The 22,933-nt window shown below is 46.0% G+C and overlaps 1 protein-coding gene and 1 long non-coding RNA gene across 4 annotated transcripts in view; one reads left to right on the top strand and one right to left on the bottom strand.

Annotated features, from left to right (window-relative positions):
- The window catches only part of DTNB (dystrobrevin beta), a 97,350-nt gene that overhangs the window by 70,517 nt on the left and 3,900 nt on the right, over positions 1-22,933 (bottom strand). For all 3 annotated transcript variants that reach the window (XM_083733430.1, XM_083733432.1, XM_083733431.1), the window contains exons 2-8: positions 12,449-12,516; positions 11,253-11,333; positions 8,851-9,064; positions 6,879-6,964; positions 3,735-3,889; positions 2,489-2,594; positions 544-710 (exon numbers count right to left, since the gene is read on the bottom strand). In XM_083733430.1, coding sequence (XP_083589556.1) covers positions 544-710; positions 2,489-2,594; positions 3,735-3,889; positions 6,879-6,964; positions 8,851-9,064; positions 11,253-11,333; positions 12,449-12,515 — 876 coding nt within the window. In that variant the 5' untranslated portion in view covers position 12,516. The remainder of the gene's footprint in view (positions 1-543; positions 711-2,488; positions 2,595-3,734; positions 3,890-6,878; positions 6,965-8,850; positions 9,065-11,252; positions 11,334-12,448; positions 12,517-22,933) is intronic.
- The window catches only part of LOC310842222, a 274,827-nt gene continuing 255,076 nt past the window's right edge, over positions 3,183-22,933 (top strand). Inside the window, exon 1 of the long non-coding RNA XR_014563012.1 lies at positions 3,183-3,261. This is a non-coding gene — a long non-coding RNA (uncharacterized lncRNA). The remainder of the gene's footprint in view (positions 3,262-22,933) is intronic.

The raw sequence follows: 22,933 nt of genomic DNA, 5'->3' as shown, positions 1-22,933 counted from the left end.
AGCACCAGAAGTGGTTTTGCACCAAAGACCATTCAGGCACGTTCTTTCAGCAACCCTGCCTGCTGCATTTCCTACTTTTGCTGTTTCTTGCCAAGGCAAACAATCCTATTCTCAAGATGCCTCCCCCTCCCATCTCTCTCTGGGATTCAAGAGCTCACCCTCCCTGACCCAAGAGACCTGCATGACTTGCTGGGCTCCAGGCAAGAGGCTCCTGAGTGGCTAACAGGTTTTGTGCTGATATAGAGAACATGGGTGTTCACTGCTGGGCTCCCAGGTTATCCTGACAAATAAAGGCGAGCTTTGAGGACAACAGATCGATCTTCAGAGACGCAGGCAGGATCAGTGGAGTAAAAAACACACCACGCAGGTGTCCTTAGAAGAGGACCTGTGGCCATTCCACACTGGCCCCTGCAGAACCGACAGGCTACTGGCCTTCCCATGATGGCCAGACCTCTGGGGCTGCGCAATAGAGAACCCGCAGCCCCAAACACGCCCACGGCAGAAAAGCAATGCGCCTGAGCCGCAGGAGACCAAGAGGCTTACCCAAGAGGAGTGCTCCTTCATCTGATGCTGGTTGCTGTGAGGGCCGCTTGCGTGGCCGCGCCAAAAGCAGTTTTGACAGAGCTGGTAGTTGTGGCACTGCTGGCATCGGTAGCGGAAGCCCATCATGCTCTCACAGCGGCAGTAAGAACACTCCACAGGATGGAAGACTGGGAGGGAAAGGGGAGGAAGAGAAGTCAGAAGCGCCTCCGGAGCAGCAGGAGGCTTCGTCCTGAATGAGGCACACCCCACACACCCCTCTGAAAAAGGACAAACTCCTAGCATTCCCCACACGTCAAACAGGCGTGTGCTAATTGGGGCGCATGGCTGCCTGCCAGCCTGGTAAACAGGCACTGGCATCCTTACCCTCTTCTCAGAAACGGAAGAAAATATTAGGATCCGCCCAGGCATGCCGACACTAGGGGGCTGAAGGCACCTTGGCCCCCTCAGCGCCACTCCATGTTGAGGCAGCCCTGCATGTGCCATGCGTACTGTGATGTAGGTCCAGTGTCCGGCTACTCCAGAGTGCTCAGCCTTCTCCACCATGCAGACACGCTTTGCACTGGGCCCTTTAATCTTGGGGGCAGCTTGGCACTTCTGGACCCACCCTATTCTTCCCAGTTTAAATGGTTTTTTAAACTAATTTTTTTATTGTGATTTTACAACATGGTGGGACCTTTGGGTGAAGTCTGGGTAAGAAATGCAACAGCAGCAGTGCCTAGATCTTTCCTCCAGGACTTCTCTAGATAGTTCCTGATTTGCCATCTAAAATCCCCTCCTGACACTCCTGCACCAAGAAACAGATGTCAGGGTGGGGCTGAGCAGAGATGGCAAAGCTATAAAGAGGCTGTAACTTGGAAGACAGGCGGCAATTTGTGTGGATGTGTGGCAGGTATGAAGAGTCTGCTGGATCAGGACAGCGCCCAGTGCCGGATTTACGTATAAGCTAAACAAGCTCCACTCTCTTGGGGCCCCCAAAAAAACTTAAAGGAAAAAAATTGGATGTACACTTCCAAAATATAAGATAAAAAACAAATAAAATAAAACCTACATACAGCAACAGGGTTTTGTGTTGTGTAGGCGCCTATTTTGTTATGTGCAAATGGCTTTAGATACCTATGTAAAGGTAAAGGGACCCCTGACCATTAGGTCCAGTCGTGGCCGACTCTGGGGTTGCAGCGCTCATCTCGCTTTACTGGCCAAGGGAGCTGGCGTACAGCTTCCGGGTCATGCGGCCAGCAGGGCTAAGCTGCTTCTGGTGAACCAGAGCAGCGCATGGAAACGCCGTTTACCTTCCCACCGGAGTGGTACCTATTTATCTACTTGCACTTTGACGTGCTTTCGAACTGCTAGGTTGGCAGGAGCAGGGACCGAGCAACAGGAGCTCACCCTGTCGCGGGGATTCGAGCCACCGACCTTCTGATCGGCAAGCCCTAGGCTCTGGGGTTTAACCCACAGTGCCACCTGCATCCCATTTAGATACCTATTAGGTCCATAAATGACCATATAGCATATATTCAACACAAAAAACAGTGACTATTTGTTGTTGACAAAGGACAGCTGGACATAGAAAGGGCCCCATTACCTTCAGAAGCTTAGGGCCTCATCAAACCTAAATCCGGCCCTGCCAGTCCTATCTAGTCCAGTATCCAGTTCTCTCTGTGGCCAACCAGATGCCTAGGGGAAGCCTGAGGCACACTGAGAGGAAGTGTGGTATAGTGGTTAGTGTTGGACTAGGACCTGGGAGGTCTTGGGTCTGGCCCTGCAGGGCTCCTCTGAGGTTCTGATGTGGAGGGGCACCTGATGACCTATATTAGGGGAGCCTCAAGAAATTGAGCTCTCCGGCACAGAAGACACAGGTCCCCACACCCCACGCTTGCCATAGTGAGCCCCCAGGCTGCAGTGCTCCTCAGCAGAAGGAAAGTCCTGCAAACGGTGACCCACTTACCATTTTCAACGTGGGCAAGTCTGTGCAGGAGAGGTAGCCACACAAGGCACTGGGGCGGCGGGTCAGCCATTAACGTGTCTAAAAACATGTTTAGCATGACCTTTTTCTGTGGAGAGAGGTCAAAGTGAGAGAAAAGCCAACTGCGGTCTGTTTCAGAAAAGAGCAGTGAAATTTCATCCTCCACAAAAAGAGTGTTTGTGCCAAACACACAGCACTCCCAGAATTAAGGCTGTCTTAAAAGCTGATTTCAACTGTGCAGTTAAGCACATGCTGAAATCACTCTCACTATTTAGCATTTTATTTAGAATATTTATCTCCTGACTTTACAGACCCCAAACTTTCTCATAAAACAGCTTACGGAAGATTCTCACAAAACCATTTCCAGAGTGGCGGCTGCGTTATTCTGCTGCAGAATGACAGGAAAATGTCCTGTGGTATGCGAAAGACTACAGTGCATTTATTGGTCTTCAAGGTCCACGAGACTTTGCAGTCTTTAGCAGAAGAACCACAGTCGGGTGTAGCAGCAGGAACAGAAGTAACTCAGCGCTGTAACACAGGCTTCAACCCTGACTCCACTTAAACCATGAGTAAACTTGGGCCGCTCAGGGCTCCATTGGAGGTGTGGGATATTAGATCAATTGATAGATTGATAGATCATCTAAGTAGGCATGACAAAAAAAAAAAATTCCTTCCAGTAGCACCTTAAAGACCAACTAAGTTAGTTCTTGGTATGAGCTTTCGTGTGCATGCACACTTCTTCAGATGTATCTTCAGTTCCCGCTGTGCTCCAAAGGCTTGAGGCTTTGGGGACAGCCTTTGTAGCCTCCGCAGGGCAGCGGGGAGAAGGTACCCCACTGCCCTGTGGAGGCTTTGCGCAGCCATCCCCAAGCCAGAACAGCGAGACGGAGCACTGCGCAGCGCTCCATCTCCCTGTTCTGGCTTTGGGCTTAGCCGCGCAGCCTGCATTCGCTCTATAGGACGCACACACATTTCCCCTTAATTTTTGGAGGGGAAAAAGTGTGTCCTATAGAGCGAAAAATACGGTACTTCGTGCTCCATGTTGATTTAATCAGGTAACTTAAACTGAGCCAGATCCCAGAACCAGGCGGAGTTCCCAGGGGAACTGCAGCTGTATTGCCTCTTCTACTGGACTCCAGCTTGGCGGCTCCTTTGGAAGAAACAACAGCAGCACAGAAAGCCTTTAACACAGGATCTCCTCCAAACCTTCCCCTTTCCCAAACTTTACCTGCTGGGAGAAACACGTCCGCACAGAGTTTTCCGTGTACCCAAAGGAAGGCCCTTCGAACACAGCTGTGGGAAGTTTGAGAACCTCTCTCAGAAACTGGTCAAACTTGGAAAATATCATCAGGCCGTTGGAATCCGACATCTGAGAGAAGATATCTAAAAAAACGCAAATCAAATTCGGATTAACTGTAAACGCTGCCCTTGTGGAAAGGACACAACAATTACATTTACTTTTAAATTATTTCGGGGGGGGGGGGGGAGGGAATGTTTGCACCACACAACTTTAAAGAGGCTGTCAATGACTCTTGGTCATGAACAGCCAGAAACAGGCATGCAAACCACAGAGGGAAAAGTGCTCTTGTGTTCAGGTCTTGCATGTGGGTTTTCCACAGGAATCTGGCTGGCCCCTGGGAGAACAGTAGGCTGGACTAGAGGGGCCATTGGTCTGATCCAGCAAACTCTTCTTATGTTCTTCGTCTATGCCTTTTTATCACCCCCCCCAAAAAAAAACCAAGTGACTTTTTGTCTTCTGTGCACAGAGAATTTCCCTCTAAACATGTCAGGCCAATTTATTCTTGGAGGAGGGGATAACACCTTTAGCAAGATTTCTAAACTTCTTTTAAAAAAGGAACTTGCATTCTTAACCCTTTGCTGCACTCTGTCAAGTACTCCCGGAGGAGTGGCAGAAAGGAATTAACCATGAATCTTTTAAAGGTTTAAAGCAAGCCAACCTAAGACAGCAGTGCTTGAGTGGAGAATGGAAGAACTATTTGCCTGTATCTAGAATGAAGTTAAGAGGAAATCAGAACGCCAAATAGTCCTGAAAGTACAGCGCACAAAGCTTTGAGAAAAGGAGCTCCACATGCGGAAGGATCAAGGTGACGATGGTGAAGCATCTGCTGGTGATGGAGGGGAGAAGAAAGACAAGCCAATTCCAACACTTCTTCTATGAAGGAGGAGGATGAAGAAAAAGGACTTTCTGCACGCTAACTGCCAAAACGTTCGTCTTTAGACAAACCTACCCAGATGCTTAGAAATGCCGGTGTGAATTTTAATCTACTAACTTCTTATATGTTTGAATGTACAGTGGTACCTTGGTTTATGAACTTAATCCATTCCGGAAGCCCGTTCTTAAACCAAAGCGTTCTTAAACCAAGGCACACTTTCCCATAGAAAGTAATACAAAATGGATTAATTGTTCCAGACTTTTAAAAACAACCCCTAAATCAGCAATTTAACATGAATTTTACTATCTAACAAGACAATTGACCCATAATGAAAGCAATAATCAATGTACTGTACTATAAAATAAATAAAACAGTGTTCGTAATCCAAAAAGTTAGTTAACTAGGCTGTTCGTAACCCGAGGTACCACTGTATTGTAATTTTTTCCTTATTTTATGGCTTTATAATTTTGTAAACCCCTTTGAGGTTTTTGACTCTCAAGTGGTGTATACATTTCATGAAATTAAGAAGCAGCAGGCCAGGAACCTGTAGGTTCTACAATCAGAAGGACTTTAAGAGAGTGAAGAAAGTTGATCAGGGCAAAGAGAAGCCAGGATGTCTGCTGGTTAAGGAGACAAATTGTGGGTGACATAGTGGAAATAGAAGATCAAGAGCACACCCAGCCAGAGAAGAAACAACGCTCCTTTTGACCAGTACTTCAGATGGACAGCCCATGGCCACCGCCTGATCCTGTCAGCCTTCTTCCCTGGCCGCCTCTGATCTCAAGAAGCATTGAAACAGAAGCTTCAGTCTGGAGGGGCAGCGTGAGCTCACGGGGTGCCAGAAAAGCCCAAGGAGGGGTTCAAGGAGAGGCATCCAGCCTGACCGTCAGGCAGCGCGAGGAGTGCTGCTGAAGGGCAGCTGAGTCAGCAGTTATCTAATGTGAAATTATTTTCAATGCTAGGAAAAGAGGAGAGGGAAGATCAGCCTGATTTTAAACCCCAGGCATCAAAACGTTTCAGGCTGACCCTGCATGGGAATTTTATTCTTGGAGAGAAAATTAGCACCACAGTATTGCTGGATGCGGCTGGCGCTGTGGGTTAAACCACAGAGCCTAGGGCTTGCCAATCAGAAGGTCAGCGGTTCAAATCCCTGCGACGGGGTGAGCTCCCATTGCTCGGTTCCAGCTCCTGCCAACCTAGCAGTTCGAAAGCACGTCAAAGTGCAAGTAGATAAGTAGGTACCGCTCCGGCGGGAAGGTAAACGGTGTTTCCGTGCGCTGCTCTGGTTCGCCAGAAGGGGCTTAGTCATGCTGGCCACATGACCCAAAAGCTGTACGCCGGCTCCCTCGGCCAATAAAGCGAGATGAGCGCCGCAACCCCAGAGTTGGCCGCAACTGGACCTAATGGTCAGGGGCCCCTTTATCCCTTTACCTATTGCATTGTATTTTAATTTTATTTTAAAGTGGGGTGGGGGGAACAGAAAGCCCAGGATAAAAAATGATGCCTGCAGTGCCTACTGGAACTCCTAGTCCACAGCCAGGAAGAAGTTATTTATACACACCCAAGGACAGAAAGGTGTTAGGAACCCAGTCAAGTACTGATCTCCAGCAGGTGTGCCGCAAACTGAGCAGGCAGAGTCAGTTATTTGCAAAAGGACACTCAGGGAGAAAGCAGGGCCAAGTTCCCGGGCGAAGGAGGCTCAGGAGGGCGTCCACTGGAAGACGACAGCGAGAGAAACTCTGGTGGGCTGGAACTGGGGAAAGTGAAGGGTTGAGGCGGCCAAGGCAGCAGAAGAGAGGCCTGCCCAGAGCAGGAGAACAGCTGACTCCCATTCACCAGGGAAACCCCCAAAAGTGTTCCCAGTCAGCACCAGGCCTTCCAGCAGGCAAGACCAAGGGGAGAAATGACAGGCACTCTCCCCTGCCCCACATTGCTACTCTCAGCTGAGCCTCAAGTCTTCAGAAAAAAGTTTTTCTCGTTCTCACATAGCTCCAGTGATACTTGTGGACAAGGGTCTGATCCAGGAACTTGATTCAGTAGACTCTTCCTGCGTTCTTGCTACTGAACAGGTAAGCAGAAGAACACAAAGCAAAGGATAGCTTCTGCAGCTGATGGGTGGCCATTTTTTCTTTTCTTTTAAGGACAGTATTATGCAGTATCCTTCCACCTACCCCAAATTATCTCCTTAAAATACTCACATCTCAACTTGTCCAGAATCTTCCCACCGCACATGGTTGCCAACATGGCTTTTATGGAAAACACCGTCAACTTTCCGTGGCCCTCACTGTAAAAAAAAAAACAAAAAAAAACTGCAGTTCAATCAATCAATCAATCAATCAATCAATCATTTTATTTTTATGCTGCCTTTCCAAAGCTAAAACCATGCTCAAGGCAGCTTGCAACCCGGACGTTGCTCGTTGTGACAGGAACAAGTCTATGATCCATTCATGCACAGACACAAATTATTCAGCAGGACAACACAAGAGCAACATTCAGAAAGTGTGCAAGAAAGAAAATTGCCCCACATTTTCCTGGCTGGTCATGGGGTGGAACATCTTATGCAATGTGTGTGGGGGGGGGGGGAGAGGGAGGGAGGGAGGGAGAGAGAGAGAGAGAGAGAGAGAGAGAGGGGCTTCCGTTAGCTGTGCCCAACAAAGGTTATCGGAATAATGAGATGTGCTGAGATGTTTTTGCCTGCATCCATGCTGTCAAACGTGATTCTATTGCCATAAAGGAAAGGGACATGCTTTTTAAACACTCCTAGCAAAACGAAGATGCATAAAGGTCCTCAGCCGATTGACACGCCATTACCCTACGAGGATGACAGCATGCTTGCCCCCTGAGCAAAACAAGAGGTCTTCTGGTAAGAGAAGCCTCTTCTGCACTGACTGGGCTACTTTGTACACACAGGAAGGCTCTAAAGGAAAAAGGACTCCCAAGGATGCTATCAGCCCGCAACTCTCAAAATATTAAGAAAACAGATCCCGTGATACGTTATTGGACTTCCATCACGGCACAACTTGTCCTCCTCTGGTCTACAAAGTCTTCTGCCTCCCAACTGCAACCACCGAGGAGGAAGAGGAGCAGTTTCTATCGGAGAGGGCAGCTGCAGAAAGACAGAGAGCTCCATCCGAAACACCAGCAGAGCCTTCCACGCCAGTAAAGCCAAGTTTTCTATCTTTCTTGCCCAAGAGGGCACACTGTTCCAACATGCACAGCAGAAAAACTTCAACAGCTGCCAGCCAGGTGAAATGTAGCAAAGCCTATCTTGAGGAGTTTTTGGCTCTCCTGCTCTTGGCTGGGATTAGAGGCTTACACATTGCTCCACTACGGCCTAAAATTGGGGATATGGAGGTTGACTACTGGAGATTCACACGCGAAACTGCTGCTTCACCTTCATATTCAGCCCCAAGGAAAGAGGCCAAAGGGACTAGGAAAGGGTGGGGCTGGTACCCACAACTGGGTTCAACATGCTCTCCCCTGCAGTGGCACAGAGTGCGTAACTTGGGTGTGCAACTCCATGGGGAAACATTAGCCTGAGCCAGCCTTTTGCAACAACCGCTGCAGAAATTTCTGTGCCCCCAGCAGCTTGTTTTAAGGCTCCTTTGGAGAGAGGTTGCGAGGAAGGCTCCTTTTAGCCTCATGGAATTGGACTGCGCCATTTTAAAAATGTAGTTTTTGAATCCACACATTCAGGTGGAAAAACCCCCATCACCCTCTATAACCTTTCAACTGGTCAGATGTGCGGAATCCAAAACTGAGCAACAGGGTTTGAAGTGTGTGTGTGTGTGTGTGTGTGTGTGTGCTGCAGAGTGACTTGAGTGTGAAAATGGCCCTGGCCTTTTCCAGCTGCAGGGTCATGTCCTAGGCTCATGCTCACTTTGCAGCAGGAACATTTGCTCCGTTTTTAATTGCTGACAGAGCAGATGACTACAGCACATGAGCTCACAAATCTGTCTGGATCTGCAGCCTGAAGGAACACTGAGACACCACAGGGGGATAAACCCCCTTGCTCAAAGAAGGGCTCTGAGGATGAAACACGGGTGTGATTCTCTGTCAAGGGCCAAAGACTGCTCCAGCCCAGGGGTGCCCAAGGCCTCAGGCTCTGCCCCAGCCCACACAACGGCTGCCTGGAAGCAACGCAGCCTGGAGGAGAGAGAAGCCCCTGACCTGTCATATGCTGCTATCATGAAGTTGAGGAGAAGGCTGATGGATTGCTCCACGCTGATCTGGTGAGTAGAAGGAAGGCGTTTGTTCAGCTGGTAGTAGATGGAGGAAATGATGGTTTCTAATCGAGACACATTGATCTCCGTGTTGTGATCCAATGTGTTAAGGCCATTATCTCGGAAGGCTTCTATCATATTCCAGATATCCACAAGGTGAACTGGAAGGGAAAGGGGAAAGATAAGTTTTACTCCTAACTGATGCAAGTTCGGCTGCGTTTTTATGAAGCATCCCTACTGTAAAACACAGTGACGTTTCCAGGAATTTCCTTCTACAGGCACAGCTCATGTGGGGGGCTGGCTGGACGGCTATCCTATCTGTTGGGGATTCCTTAGTTGCAGTTTGTGCATTGCAGGGGGTTGGACTAGATGACCCCTTGGGTCCCTTCAACTCTTACGATTCTTTGTGCATTCTGCTAACTCTTCAGCCAACAGAGTCAAGCTGCTCTCTGCCAGCTTTCTCCAGGGGTTCTGCCAGAGCTGAGGCTCCATGATTATCTAGGCATTTCTATTCACAATCTTAACTTGGCATTGCAAGACTGAAATTCAGTTTACATGGCCAATCTTTGTGGCTGGCTGTCCAGGGTTGGGTGTAGACCTGCACTTGCCTTATCAGTACATAAGGAAGAGGGGAAAGCCTGGCTGAGGAAAAAGTGGTGTGGGGAGAAACTGCAGCCCCTCACCACCCCCAGTCAGCCTCCAACAACCAGCCTCCTTGGCCCCAGCACTGAGGCAGCATGAGCGTGGCCACGTGCAGAGGATGCATTGCCTCAACTATGGGGGATACATTTTGGCTAGGAAACAGGACAGAAATCCAGTAAGGTGAGTGGCACCCCTCCCCTCTTGGTCGCACTAAACAAGGCCAGACGCTGCAAATACAGCTTCTTGTCTGGATTCAGTAACTGGGCGTTGCTGCCTGCCTGCCTCCCCAAACGCAGTTCCCTTGCTTGGTAAACCTAAAGCTAAGCCACAACTGCTTGTTTTCCCATTACCAGGTGTCCCCATGGTGCTGTTTCCACAGATACAGCAGCCCCTGGTGGCGAAGCACAAAGAGGAGCCCCTTGAGAACAGCCAGGCTTTCCTTCTTCTAACAGGGAAGGGTGGAGAGGGCGGGGGGGGGGGGCTGTTAGTCCACTGAACTCTGCTTGCAAGCAAGCAAGCAAGCAAGCAAGCAAGCAAGCAAGCGACTGCCCCCTTGCATGGAGTGGGGGGGGGGGGGAGATGGAGGATGGACCAACTACCCAAGGGTGGGGGGTGTGGATGACAGGAAAAAACACAACACTTCTCTCTGAAGTGTGACACTCTCTAATGATCCCCCAACCCTTTACTTTCTACCCCAAATACGGCCATGCCACATGATGACCTTGCCATGGCCCTTGCATTCTCTAGGAACGATTCTCTGCTTTTTTTTTATCGCTTAGGTGACTTCCAGATGACATGTTGATTGAGCACTCATCCTGATTTGGTTACACGGCACCCTCCATCTATTGAGCGAGTTGTTCTGATTCTTTTGTGTCGAGCGATTGTTATTCTGCACTTTCTGGGAGGAGCAGGGGTTTGTTGCTCAGGCAGCCCAAGCCCACTTTAATTGTGTAACCTGAATTTCCCAGGATGCTACTCCATCTCTCCCACAAAATACTGGCTGTCTGGAAGAAGCCTCCTCATTCTTCTCTGTGCCACGTGACCCTGCCCAACAGACTCTTCCTGTGGCATTTCCAAACTAACAAGAACATGCTCAGTGCCAGAGAGTCCAATTACACACACACACACACACACACACACACACACACACACACACAGAGAGAGAGAGAGAGAGCTTCCTCCCAGCAGGCTGTTTCCTCCTCTCAACATCATTTCTAAGTCACACGGCCTTCTCCATGCCTCTTCAACACACCCCTCTCTTGCACATTGCCCTGTGGTTTATGCACAGCTACAACACTTTACTCCCGTCTGAACACTGCCCTTCACTTGGTCATTCAAGTTTTCTGTGTGTGATCTTCAAGCATGTACTTCAAAGCACCAGATTGTCCCCTGGCCAGAAGAAAGCGCGTCATGGGATCTTCTAAATAAAAGCTAGTCTTTGTGTGCCTCACGTGGATCAACAGGAGCACACCAGCACATGACAACAAGGACATTGTGCAAAGGAGGTGGAGGCACAGAAAGCCTTTCCCAGCTTGGCATTACCACTTTTAATTTTGTCTATCTTTCCCCCAAACAATGCAAGGTTTGGGTTGATTTGTTCTTATTGTGAGCTGAGTCAGTGCAATACAGAGGAGTTTATGCGAAGATAAATCTTTACATGTGCACTTATCTAAGATGTTTCTACAGAGGGTGGAACTTTTCACTTACGATTACATCTTTTTTGCACAAATCTCAGTTTGCAGGCAGTCCGATACGTTGACAATCTGATGACGTCAAAGTTCTGAGCCCCTGTGAATTAGAAGCAAGAGAGTTCTTGTCTTATAGTGGGAAGAGGCCTTGGATCACATCCCGGCACAGAATCCATTTCCCAACTGAACTTTTGGTCTAGTTTTCAAGACAGCTGGTAATTCTGTGTCAGAACTATTAATTTCCTTCACTTCCTTTCTGAATCGTTTCCTATGAAATAACTTAAAATGGCACAACAGTGAAAACATCAATAAAGCATATATAACACTATGTCATGCCCTATGTCAATCACCCACCGCAGCTCCAATCAGTGGATGACCATTTGTGGTGTTTTTGCTGGACCTCAGAAAGGTCTTGCCCAGGTGTGCATTCTGGGGTTCTTACCTGCTAAATGTTATAACAATTCATACACTTAAAAACAAACAAACTTTTTCACAGGAACATTTAACTAATCTGTTTCTGTAATTGCCTTTAGGATGTTGATTAAACAATGTTTTTGTTCTCCTAATAATGCTTTAAAAATAATCTATCGCTATTTGAGCAATAAAGGATTCCTGTCCTTTAAGGCCCCATGACATGTTGGCAAACAGCCTCAGAGCCTTGCCTCTCTCTCTCTCTCTCTCTCTCTCTCTCTCTCTCTCTCTCTTCTCATTTTTGCATCTGCCCTTGGCAATATCAGCAGCCTCCTCCTAGATGGCATTTCCCCAAGTATCTCAAGGAAAATGGTCAGGGATGGAAACTGAGGATCAAGCATGGAACAGGGAGCTGGATTCCCAAAAGCTGAGAGCTAAGGTAGACCCTCGTCCCCAGAATTCAACCGATGCTTCTTTAGGGTGTCATGGGATATGAGATGAGGTATCCACTAGATGTTATTTGAAGACTGAAACGTTTAAACGTATAAGCTTCACAAACACCCCTGGTCTTTGAAATGTGACACCCCAAAACTCTCAAGTGGAACCAATTTAGTTAAGAATTATTATTAAAATAAAAACCCCATGTTATTAAATATTCTGTTTTACAATTTCAAATAAACATTTTACAAACTTTAAAATATCCAGCGACTTCTCTTCTCTTTCCATGGTTCATTTTAACATGCTTTCAAAAGACTGCAGAATGTTATTTTGTGAAGTTGTCAGCTACAGCAGAGTTCCACTTACTCATTTCCATAAACAGCTGCCTCTTCTCTGCCATCGTTCTCCTCCTCTTCCCGCTCTCCTCAATCATCCTAAAGACACAAAGTGAGAGGTTCAGCCCCATTGGCTTCTCCAGCTAAGCCAGCCTGCAGGGGCTTCGTGAAGTTTCCGTATTAATCTGATCTAGAAAGTCACACAGGAAACAGCGAACAGAAACCACTAGGCAAAGTGAACTACGCCAATTACTTTGGTAGTCTGAGATCTGGGATGTATGCAGAGCGGGGGGGGGGGGGGGGGGAATGCTAGCAAGATAAAGAAACCTCCTCCTGCGATTTTGTTTTAAATACAGACCCAGGTATAAGTGGGAAAGAAGAGGGCAACTTTATTTTGCAAAACAGGCTGACCGGAGTGAGATGGTTGCTTTTGCTTTAGGAAATAAAATTGACAATAAAAACTTCTGTCACCTCCGTTTTGCAAACAGCATTGACTTAGAAACAGGCAGCTCTCCATTGTGGCTCCTTCTCCAGCATTGTGTCTGAGTAATACTGATGCTTCCCTTGCTTATGCTATGTTAGTCCTCCACGACAGCCACCAGAAAAGCTACTGGGACGACAGCATTTTTGCATTTGTTTGCAAGGCCTACATTGAAAGTGCAGAAGGTTTCAATGGGAGCAGGTGTGCAGCTCCTCTCCCAATGCCTTGGATGAACCTTTTCTTTCCATTCGGGACAACTTTATCACATGAAGCCCAGGAATGGAATTCCTATTTTCATGGAAGGAATGCAAAAAAAAAAAAAAACAAAAAAAACCTGTTTGGCCATGAACATATGGCCTGCTTTCCCTCTCCCACTGATTTCGCTGCTCAGTCAGTTCTCTGAAAGACGACTATTAGCAGGATCAGTGGAGCGATGCTCCTTAGATATGGCAAAGAAGAACTAGCCTTGTCTTTTCTGTCCAGTTGCCTTTCACAGAAGTCCTGGTATTCTAAACAGTAGTAGCAGTAGCCTAAATGCATTCTCACATGTGCCAAGAGTTTTTGGAATGCTAAATTTAAAAAGATAATGCAAATTCTTCCCTCGTTATTTTTCTGAAGTAAGAAATCAGATGGGGAAAAGGAAGCTGCATGTCAAAATGGAAATGTAAGGTAGATAGAAGTAGTGGTAAGGGGAAAGGGCTGACAGAAGCGTGCCCTATGACTTCTGCCTTGGAAGGCAGGATTAGCTAAAATTATTTTAAAAGTTTAAAAGTCACATGCCTGGGTAGCCTTACTGGTGATCCCAGGGAGGCATCATAGTTTAATAATAATTATAATAATTTATTATTTATACCCCGCCCATCTGGCTGGGCTTCTCCAGCCACTCTGGGCGGCTTCCAACAAAACACTAAAATACAATAACCTATTAAACATTAAAAGCTTCCCTAAACAGGGCTGCCTTTAGATGTCTTCAAAAAGTTTGGTAGTTATTTTTCTCTTTGACATCTGATGGGAGGGCGTTCCACAGGGCAGGTGCCACCACCAAGAAGGCCCTCGGCCTGGTTCCCTGTAACTTTGCTTCTCGCAGCTAGGGAAATGCCAGAAGGCCCTCGGAGCTGGACCTCAGTGTCCGGGCAGAACGATGGAGGTGGAGACGCTCCTTCAGGTATACTGGGCAGAGGCCGTTTAGGGCTTTAAAGGTCAGCACCAACACTTTGAATTGTGCTCGGAAACGTCCTGGGAGCCAGTGTAGGTCTTTCAGGACCGGTGTTATATGGTCTCGGTGGCCGCTCCCAGTCCCCAGTCTAGCTGCCGCATTCTGGATTAGTTGTAGTTTCCGGGTCACCTTCAAAGGCAGCCCCACGTAGAGCGCATTGCAGTAGTGCAAGTGAGAGATAACCAGAGCATGTTTACTGGGGCAAGGGTGCCACACCAAGGAGCTGCTCTCTTGGCCAATACTACAGGACCTATTTTAACAGGTTTCGCTCTTCTTGGAGCTCATCAGCTGTAGGTAACGGCCTATTTTGCAATACTTTCTCAACGGGAACGTGATGATCGGATGGTCAGGAACATGGAGCACCATTTGCCTCTAAGCCCTACGCAAGCCCACCTTCCAAGGACACAATGTATTACAACATGCATTATCTTTGAAATCTGAGATGGCAGTTGTCCAACATTTGATGTGCAAAAATAAAAAAACCAGCTGGCCAGATTCCTGGCCAGGTGTAGGCGGAAACAGCTGCCTGGTCACATTTGCCACTGGTTTGTGTCTGAGACTCTTAGCGGCAGGTGTGAGCTCCTTTTGAGTAAGAACTCAGGGACTAGGTCATCAGCCTCTAACACAGTTTTAGCCTGTGATATACGATAGCAATGTAAGCATCATTAAGTTCAACAGGAATTCCTCCCAGGTAAGTAAAAATCTCTCTCTCTCTCTCTATATATATATATATATCTGCAGTCTGTCTGTCTTTCTTATTTATTTATTTTAGTTGCCCATACTAACCCAAAATCCTTAGCTATTTGAATGCAATCTACAATACTGGGCAATTACAATTCTATATACACTTAAACTCTTTGTCTGAATTAGATTCCTTGGCCTTCTACAGCATGTGAAATAAACTGACGACTATGTTTGGAAATACATACAGCAAAACACACACACACACACACCCCAAGCCCGGAAAAAGTTGTTTCAATCTGTACATACGTTTTGTTCTCCTACGTCAGAGGAAGAGAAATTCTTTTGGCCAGTAGGCCAAATCTTAATCTCCTCAACTTGTGTACCAAGTTTGACAACCACCTGATATCACAGTGACATCAGGAGATACTGAACTTAGAAGCCTCAGTTGTCAGGATTTCAAAGTGCAGGTTTGAAGGAGAACCATGGAGGTTGTTGGAAAGCCCTGTGCTGCGCTTTGAAGACCCAACAACCAAGTCTGCAAAGCGTAGCACTGGGAGGGAAAAGAGGCTTCCATGATTAAACGAAACCATGTCCCTTTCCTGGAGCAAGGCATGAGCTGAGAGGTGGCTGGGTGGGATCATGCTTTGCTCCAGAAGGGAAACAACCAGGAGCTCACTTGAAGCTCTTGATTTTCCTTTGAAGCCCTGCCCTTACCTGCCCACATTTGATGTCAGGTCTAGTGTCAAGTGTAGGGCAGGCAGGTGTGGCTTCCTGGAGAGATGACTTGGTGAGCCAAATGGGGAGATCTGCTGGGCCAGGTCTGGCCTGCAGGCATGAGGTTCTCCACCGCTGGTCCTAAGGCCATGCAGGGTGGGGTAATCAGAAGGACAAAAACAGAGACAGCTGATGGTTCAGAAACCAATTAGGATAAAGCCTGAGATGGTAGTATTTTCATGGATATATTGTCTAATGTGATAAGAGTCGAAAAGAGCATTGTGCAGAGTTCAAAACATTAATAAGGCTTTGCCATCTCCTCTTCCTCACTGCAGTCACCTGTGTCCTTGGCAAAAACCTCTCCCAAGGATTAGGAGGATCCCCAGGAAAGGTGTGGGACGTGGCCTGGAGGCTGCAGATGAACACTGAAGGAGAGTGATGCCTCTGGCACAAAAGGAAACATATTCTACCCACACAAGCACCTTTTGAATCCATGCCAATGTTGAGCTCAACAATATCCAGATTCCTGACACTCCTTGATGCACTGATCTCACAGGCTGGATGCAGACCTAAGGCTCCTTCCACCACACAAGAGCGGAAAGTGTCCATGCATCCCATTGCCACCTCAGCTAAACCAATGTTGCAGGTTCTTGTGTTGCTTCTTGAAGGTGGTGATTATAGATGGCACACTGCCTATAACATTTAATATACCCTGACTTTTACAGATGGATCGATTTTTGCCCACTGCAATAAACTTCCTTTTCTGGTATTGGAAATGAAAGATAATTAATGAGTACATTTGTAATTGTTGTTTGAACGAAAGTGAGCCACTTACACTTTTTAATTCCATATACGTATGTACCATACAGTATTACTTTACTGCATTTTATATTCTTAAACTAAACTGAGTTTAGCTCTAATAGGAAAAGATATTTCAATATTTCCCAAAATATATGTTTTCCAAGGCTTTATCTGGTGGACTTATCCCTAAGATTCCCCCTTCGGCCATATCAGCCAAGTATCAAAATAACTCTGCTTTCTACTTTTCATAGTACAGCAGCCACACAGCTCTGGAAAACAAGGCAAAGCTCCTACATTTGTACATTTTTATAATGGAATTACATGAGAACAGAGCAATGCCTGCTGAGATTTCACTGTTTTACAATGTTTTACTCATTTTACCATTTTAAATTATTTTGCTGCCTACCAAAAACATAGGAAATTGAACAGGATACAACAGATACCTAGGAATTGTACCCATTTCTCTGCGTGCTTAGATCTGCTGTCACAATTGGGAATTCTATTTCTTCCCCATGTGTCCCCCCAAAATATACCCTGGAGGGTCCCCCAACCCTCCAGAGCAGATTTTGAGGGAGGGCTGCAGAGCACAGGAGAGGAAGTGTCAGTCTGTGGCCCCAGTGAAGGACAGATCACACTGCCTTAGTCCACAAAGTAACCAAAATAGGAGGTATTTTACACTGCACAAAAGTTTTTTATCCATCAGTCGGGGGGCAGGCGGGGGGGGGGGACACACAGCACGATTCTGATGCGACTTTGCAAATTTAGATTTGGAGAGACACACACAGAGAGACATCACATTATTTTGACAAACTTTATTATTTCGCCAGAGAGAAAAATTACAGGGATTCAAATCTGGAGTTCAAGTGGGCTGACAGACAGAAATTTTCACACCCTCAGGAGTGCCTCTGTGCTGTAACTCAAAGTTAACCAATCCAGACACATGTACCGCGGAACCTTGGTTCCTGAATGGCAGAACAAATCAGCTCCCAAACATCGCAAACCCGGAAGTGTTGCGGTTTGCAAACGTTTTTTGGAAGCCAGATTTCCGGTGAGGCTTCCGCTTGAGTGCAGGAAGTTCCTGGAGCCAATCGGAAGCCACACCTTGGTTTTTTAATGGTTTCGGGAGTCGAATGGACTCCTGGAACGGATGAAGTTCGAGAACCAAGGTACCACTGTACTATGCTGGACATTTAGCACTAAACTTGCACTTAGCATGTAACTATGGCTCCTGCTCACCTTCTCTAGGACAAAGCAGAAGGGAGAAAATAAATAATAATAATAATAATAATAATAATAATAATAATACCCCGCCCTTCTGGCTGGGTTTCCCCACCGAGCTCACTTTTTGTGCACGATTTTGAGCCTGTTGTGTAGGCTGTGGAATCTTAATTACACCTTCTGAGCTTACAGAACATTTAGCTACGGCACGACTAAACTCTTTAAGAGATAAATTCTATAGTGTAACCCCTGCTCCGAGTACACAACTGCCATCTATTCTCCTACACAACCTGTAGGATGTGAGCAGCACATTAGCTGACACCACTACGACTCAGTTTTGCAAAACTACTACGGTATAATTTTCTTCCCACAAGGGCAAACCTCTCCTAGTCCAATTACAATTCACGGCGGACAGAACGTGAGATTCTACTTTTAGGTTACATCTGCATATGCTGTTGCTCTGGAGACCTTCCCTGAACAAACCCACGAACAGAAGGTAGAGCAACAGGGACTCTGCCCCTGCTTGCTCCACTAGGCAAGACAGCCACTCCCCCTGGCCAACTCCCCACCCTTTACAACTCACCCCAATCCTCACTATCTCCCCACAGCTCTGGCCACCCATTTTCATTTTTATTAAATCTGCACACCACCCTTCATCCCGGGATCCTGGGGCAATTCACAGCATAAAAATTCAGAATGAGAACACAACATATATAATAAAACAAGAACAAAAACAAACTAAGAACACTTGTGCCACATTTTCATATACTGTACAGAGCTGGGGCAAGACATCCTAACTTCACTGCTTTTCATTTCTTTTCAGGCAATGGCATTGTTTCAGTCCTGCAACAAGCGTGCCGTAGAGCTGCATGGAAATATATCATGGCTTACTCTTTCAGCACAACAGAATTCACATGGGCAGCTACCAACTCTTCCAGAGATAGCCAAGTCTGAACCAAAGGGATCAATGTGGGTGTGCTTAGCAAGAGAGATTCTCTCATTATGGAACTGAGATCTCAAATAAGGCCACACAATAATCCAGGGTATCCAACATGGCAACCACCAGATGCTTTGGACTACAACTCCCAGGACCCCTGACCACTGGCCGTGCAGAAGTGGGACTAACGGGGACTGAAGTCCAACATATCTGGAAACTGGCTATCCTAACTCCAATGTATCTTCTTGACAATGGATAGTTACCGGTACTTGTCCTAGCTGGGTCCAAGGAGGCCTTTCTGTCATTTTGGTCAGTGGCATGAACTTCTATGGCAATAATAATAATAATAATAATAATAATAATAATAATAATAATATATTTATATCCCTCCCATCTGGCTGGGTTTCCCCAGCCATTCTGGGCAGCTTCCAACTGAATATTAAAAACAATACAGCATCAGACATTTAAAAACTTCCCTAAACAGGGCCGCCTTCAGTTGTCTTTTAAAAGTATAGTAGTTGTTTATTGCCTTGACATCTGCTGGGAGGGAGTTCCACAGGGCGGGCGCCACTACAGAGAAGGCCCTCTGCCTGGTTCCCTGTAAGGGAGGGCGTTCCACAGGGCAAAATAACACCTGAGTGAGATTATATTCTCTACCTGAGGCTGTGCATAATGCTGAAGTAATTCAAAAAGAAGATGCAGGAAATCCAACAGTTACAAGTTCCCCACCCCAAGTCTGTTATTACACCAAAGACTTAACTCTCTCCTGGGTAAGAGACTAGTCCAATAATTCCTCATACAGCCTGATGAAGATTTACTGTATTCACGTGAATCTACTGCGCACCTCAATTTTCAAAAACTTGAAACCAATAAAGTATTTGCTGGCAAATGTAAATGCCCCATCAAATCTAATGCGCACCCTAATTTTGGTGACGTAATTTGGCCCCCCAAAAGTGACATTCGAGTAAATACAGGACAACAAAAAGCTGATCAAGTCAGAGCTGCCTTTTGGAGCACAACACTTCCTTTTCCTAAGAGCAATATTCATTTCAATCTCTCAAGTTTTGCCCACAGCAATCATTTGACTTAGTCTGTGTAGCTTTTCCTTGCCTTGCAGTTTGCAAAAAAAAAAGGGGAAAAAAAGGCTTTTGGTTGCCTTAAACGGCAGGCCAGAACAACTTTTCTTTTCAGGAGACGGTCATTCTCAAGGAAAGCAACTAGGTGGTTTTAATGCAGGAGGGAGCAAGGCAGAAGACAGCAGAATCAAGGCAAGAAGCGACTGCAGAATAAGCCGCAGGTAGAGCGAAACAGCAGGATCAGTGACATGGCATGCATGTTCTGCTGGCGGAAAGCATGGGCTGCTATTGAGAAGTAGGACCGTGGAGAGCACAGATCCACTTAAACCAAGTTTGTTGGGAAGGACTAGGGAACAACCCCAAGGCACAAGTCAACAAGAGGGAAAGGGTCATATTTTCTAAAAAATATAATTGATCCGAATTGCCTCCAGCTCTGAAACTTATTACAATGCAATACTGGAAGTGACTTTTTAAAATTTAAGTGGAGGATGAAGAATAAGAGATCACATGACGCAGTTCAAGCCTGCTCAAAAGCAAACTTTTAAATAAGCTGACTGGAAGCTTTTCTGGTTTTGCAGGCACCATGCACAATATGCTCCCTACAGCACAGCTGCTTCTTCCATTGCACAGCCTCCATTGAACAGCACTTGACAAACTGCACCTGCCTTCTTCTAATGCAAGACCATGTCGCCATTGCATTTTCGGCCACAGCTTTTCTCCTCCTCCTCTCCCCTCTTCAGTAAAAGAAAACCCCCATGTAGCAATGCAGGCAGTTGCTGTTTATGAATAACAGAGCTGTATGCTGAGAGAACATTAGCTCTGAAAGGAAAACTCTGTTTATCTCACCCCAGTTCTGCAGCAGAACAGATGGAGACAGCCGCAAACAGAGAGCGCCAAATCCTCTGGGCACACCCCCCCCCCAATTCCTGGGTCTATGGAAAAAAGCAGCACATACCAGAAGATCTGGCTGCTTGTTTTCAATTCGTGTGTGAACTCTACCAGCCCATAACTCTCCACACACCCTTACCTAGCACACAACCACTTTCCTTCCTCCCTCTGCCCAGCCTTTGCATCAAGACATTCAAGCCTGCAAGGGCAGCGAGGATGGGGATAGGGAGCAAGAGAGACCCCTGAGCTCTACAGAGCTCCATCTCCCTGAAAAAGAGCCTGTCAGGAGGGCCTTTGAGGAGCAACCCTGGCATCTGGTATCATTCAGGTGTTTTAGATTGTGGTTATTGGGTTGTTTTGGTCTTGTGAGCCATTTTGAGTGCTTCTCTCTGGTTATAACACAGAAAATAAGTTTTACAGATAAAATTAATTTTAAAAAAACTCCTTTTCCACCTTGTCTCCTTAGCTTCCCAAATATCAGAAGGCTCAGGAAGTGTGGAGTGTTCATCAACAGAACCTCACATACAGTCTCTCCACCCAACCCTTCCTTCCTCAAGTGATTCTCAACACTGACCATCCCACCTTGTCAGCATCTGGTCTGATCAAAAGGGGCTCTTCTTATGTTCTTATGGGTGGTCTGGGGAGTGGTCTCAGAAGGGCAACCTGTCTGAGGCTTGGGAGAGTAGTTAGCCACAATGTGAACGTAAGTAACGAGTTCCTATTCCATTTTCTGTACGTTGTTTTATATACTTATGGAATCTGCATTAAACCTACTCTAACCTTTATGATCTAGCATTTCACAGCAGTTTGCTCACAACTTCATATTACCACTGCTTCCATATTCTTTTCCTTCTCAAGTGTTTTCTTTGGGAGACAGAACCAGCAATACAAGAATTAAGGCGAGAAGAAACTGCCTTAGTACCAAGACACCAATCTCTGAGACTGGCTCCTAAGAAGTTCAGGATGTTTTTCCAGCTTGATGCAGGGCCTTAAATGTGATCAAAGATTTTCTCAACATCACACAAGAGCTTAAACTTCCCCCCTATGAGTTGCCTTTAAGCTAATTCTAGGAGGCACACAGCCTTAGGATGACGTACCCTTAACCTTTCAGCATGATGAAATGCACTATTCATTCCCACTCTTTCACAATCCAGGCGAGTGTATAGCCAAGACAATGCTGCCCATTACACTTGAGTAGGGCTTTGCCAAAGACATTTCAAACATCTAAATGTCAGTCCTTTGCCCTTCCTGAAGCCATCCTCCCAAGTTGTATACGTGAAAGCATCAAGAAGTTCTTCAGACCCTAAAGAGTGAGCCCTATGACCAGAGCGGAGCAAGTGCAGTCACGAGGGAAGGCAGCTCAGCCGGTCAAAGCAGCATTTTAATGCCTACAATTGACCTGCAGAGCTACTAACTTGGTAAACACATTATGAACTTCACTTTGGACAGAGCTGAAGAAGCCAACCTATTTCTTTTTATTTATTTTACATTGCTGTCCTTCTCCATACACCAACACAAAGCAGTGTACAATTACTATTATTCATTTCATCTCCACACCGCTTTATATTTTAAAGAAACTTAATCTCAAAGCCGTTTACAACTTACATTAAAAAATCAAACAACCCAGAATAAAATATTACACAAAAAGGCATATATAAACAACACAACTAACAGAAAACTAAAATATAATCTTAAAGATTTCAAAATAAAACAGTACGAAGGAGGACAAGTGCAGAATGCACATTTAGCACAGCAAAGGTAACCCAAAAATATATATATCTCAAACATTTCAAAAGAGAATGTTACAATTATAATCAACAAAACAGAACTCAGTCCACTAACACTTACACTCAAAGGCAGCAACACTGAAATCTGGAATAAATTTCAAACTCCAAATACCACCTGTCCTTAAAAAAAAACAGGGGGCTGGCAGATCTCCCCACACATTTCCTTGCACTGAGGGAGGTGGAAAGATCAACTAACCATGCAGATAAACCTTGCCTGGTGCCTTTTTTAAGAGCATTTGGGCCAATTGGGATTTCTTTTTATGCACCTCAGCAGCAAGACTATTAATAGTGTCAAGTACAACAGTCGTGGTGTCAGACTCCCAAATCAAAACGCCACACAAACAAAATATGCTCCCCTGTCAGGGCATTATGAATTCAATGAAATGTACCTGTAAACACTGCATGGGAAAGTATGTAGACCGTGTGAGCTGTAGGTTGGTCTTTTATTTTTACAATGAGATTGTTGGGATTCAAAAAACTCCCAGCGGCTTTCAAGTCAAAATGGGTTTCTATGGTGCATTAAACAAAATATTTAGTCCCCTTTTACATACTTGTTTTGAATATGTATATGTATATTTTGAAATTATACTCCAACTGTTTGTGAAAAAAGGGGAAGACAAAATAAAAGATGGAAACAACAGAAGTGGACTAAGGAAAAGGTTTAGACTTTAAAGCAAAAACATGTGTATGCAATTAAAATACAATTACAAGGGC

Source organism: Podarcis gaigeae (assembly GCF_964106915.1).
Source record: "Podarcis gaigeae genome assembly, chromosome: 3".
NCBI classification, from domain to species: Eukaryota; Metazoa; Chordata; class Lepidosauria; order Squamata; family Lacertidae; genus Podarcis; species Podarcis gaigeae.
The sequence above is the reverse complement of the archived record's forward strand: the minus strand, read 5'-3'. Positions and strand labels throughout refer to the sequence as shown.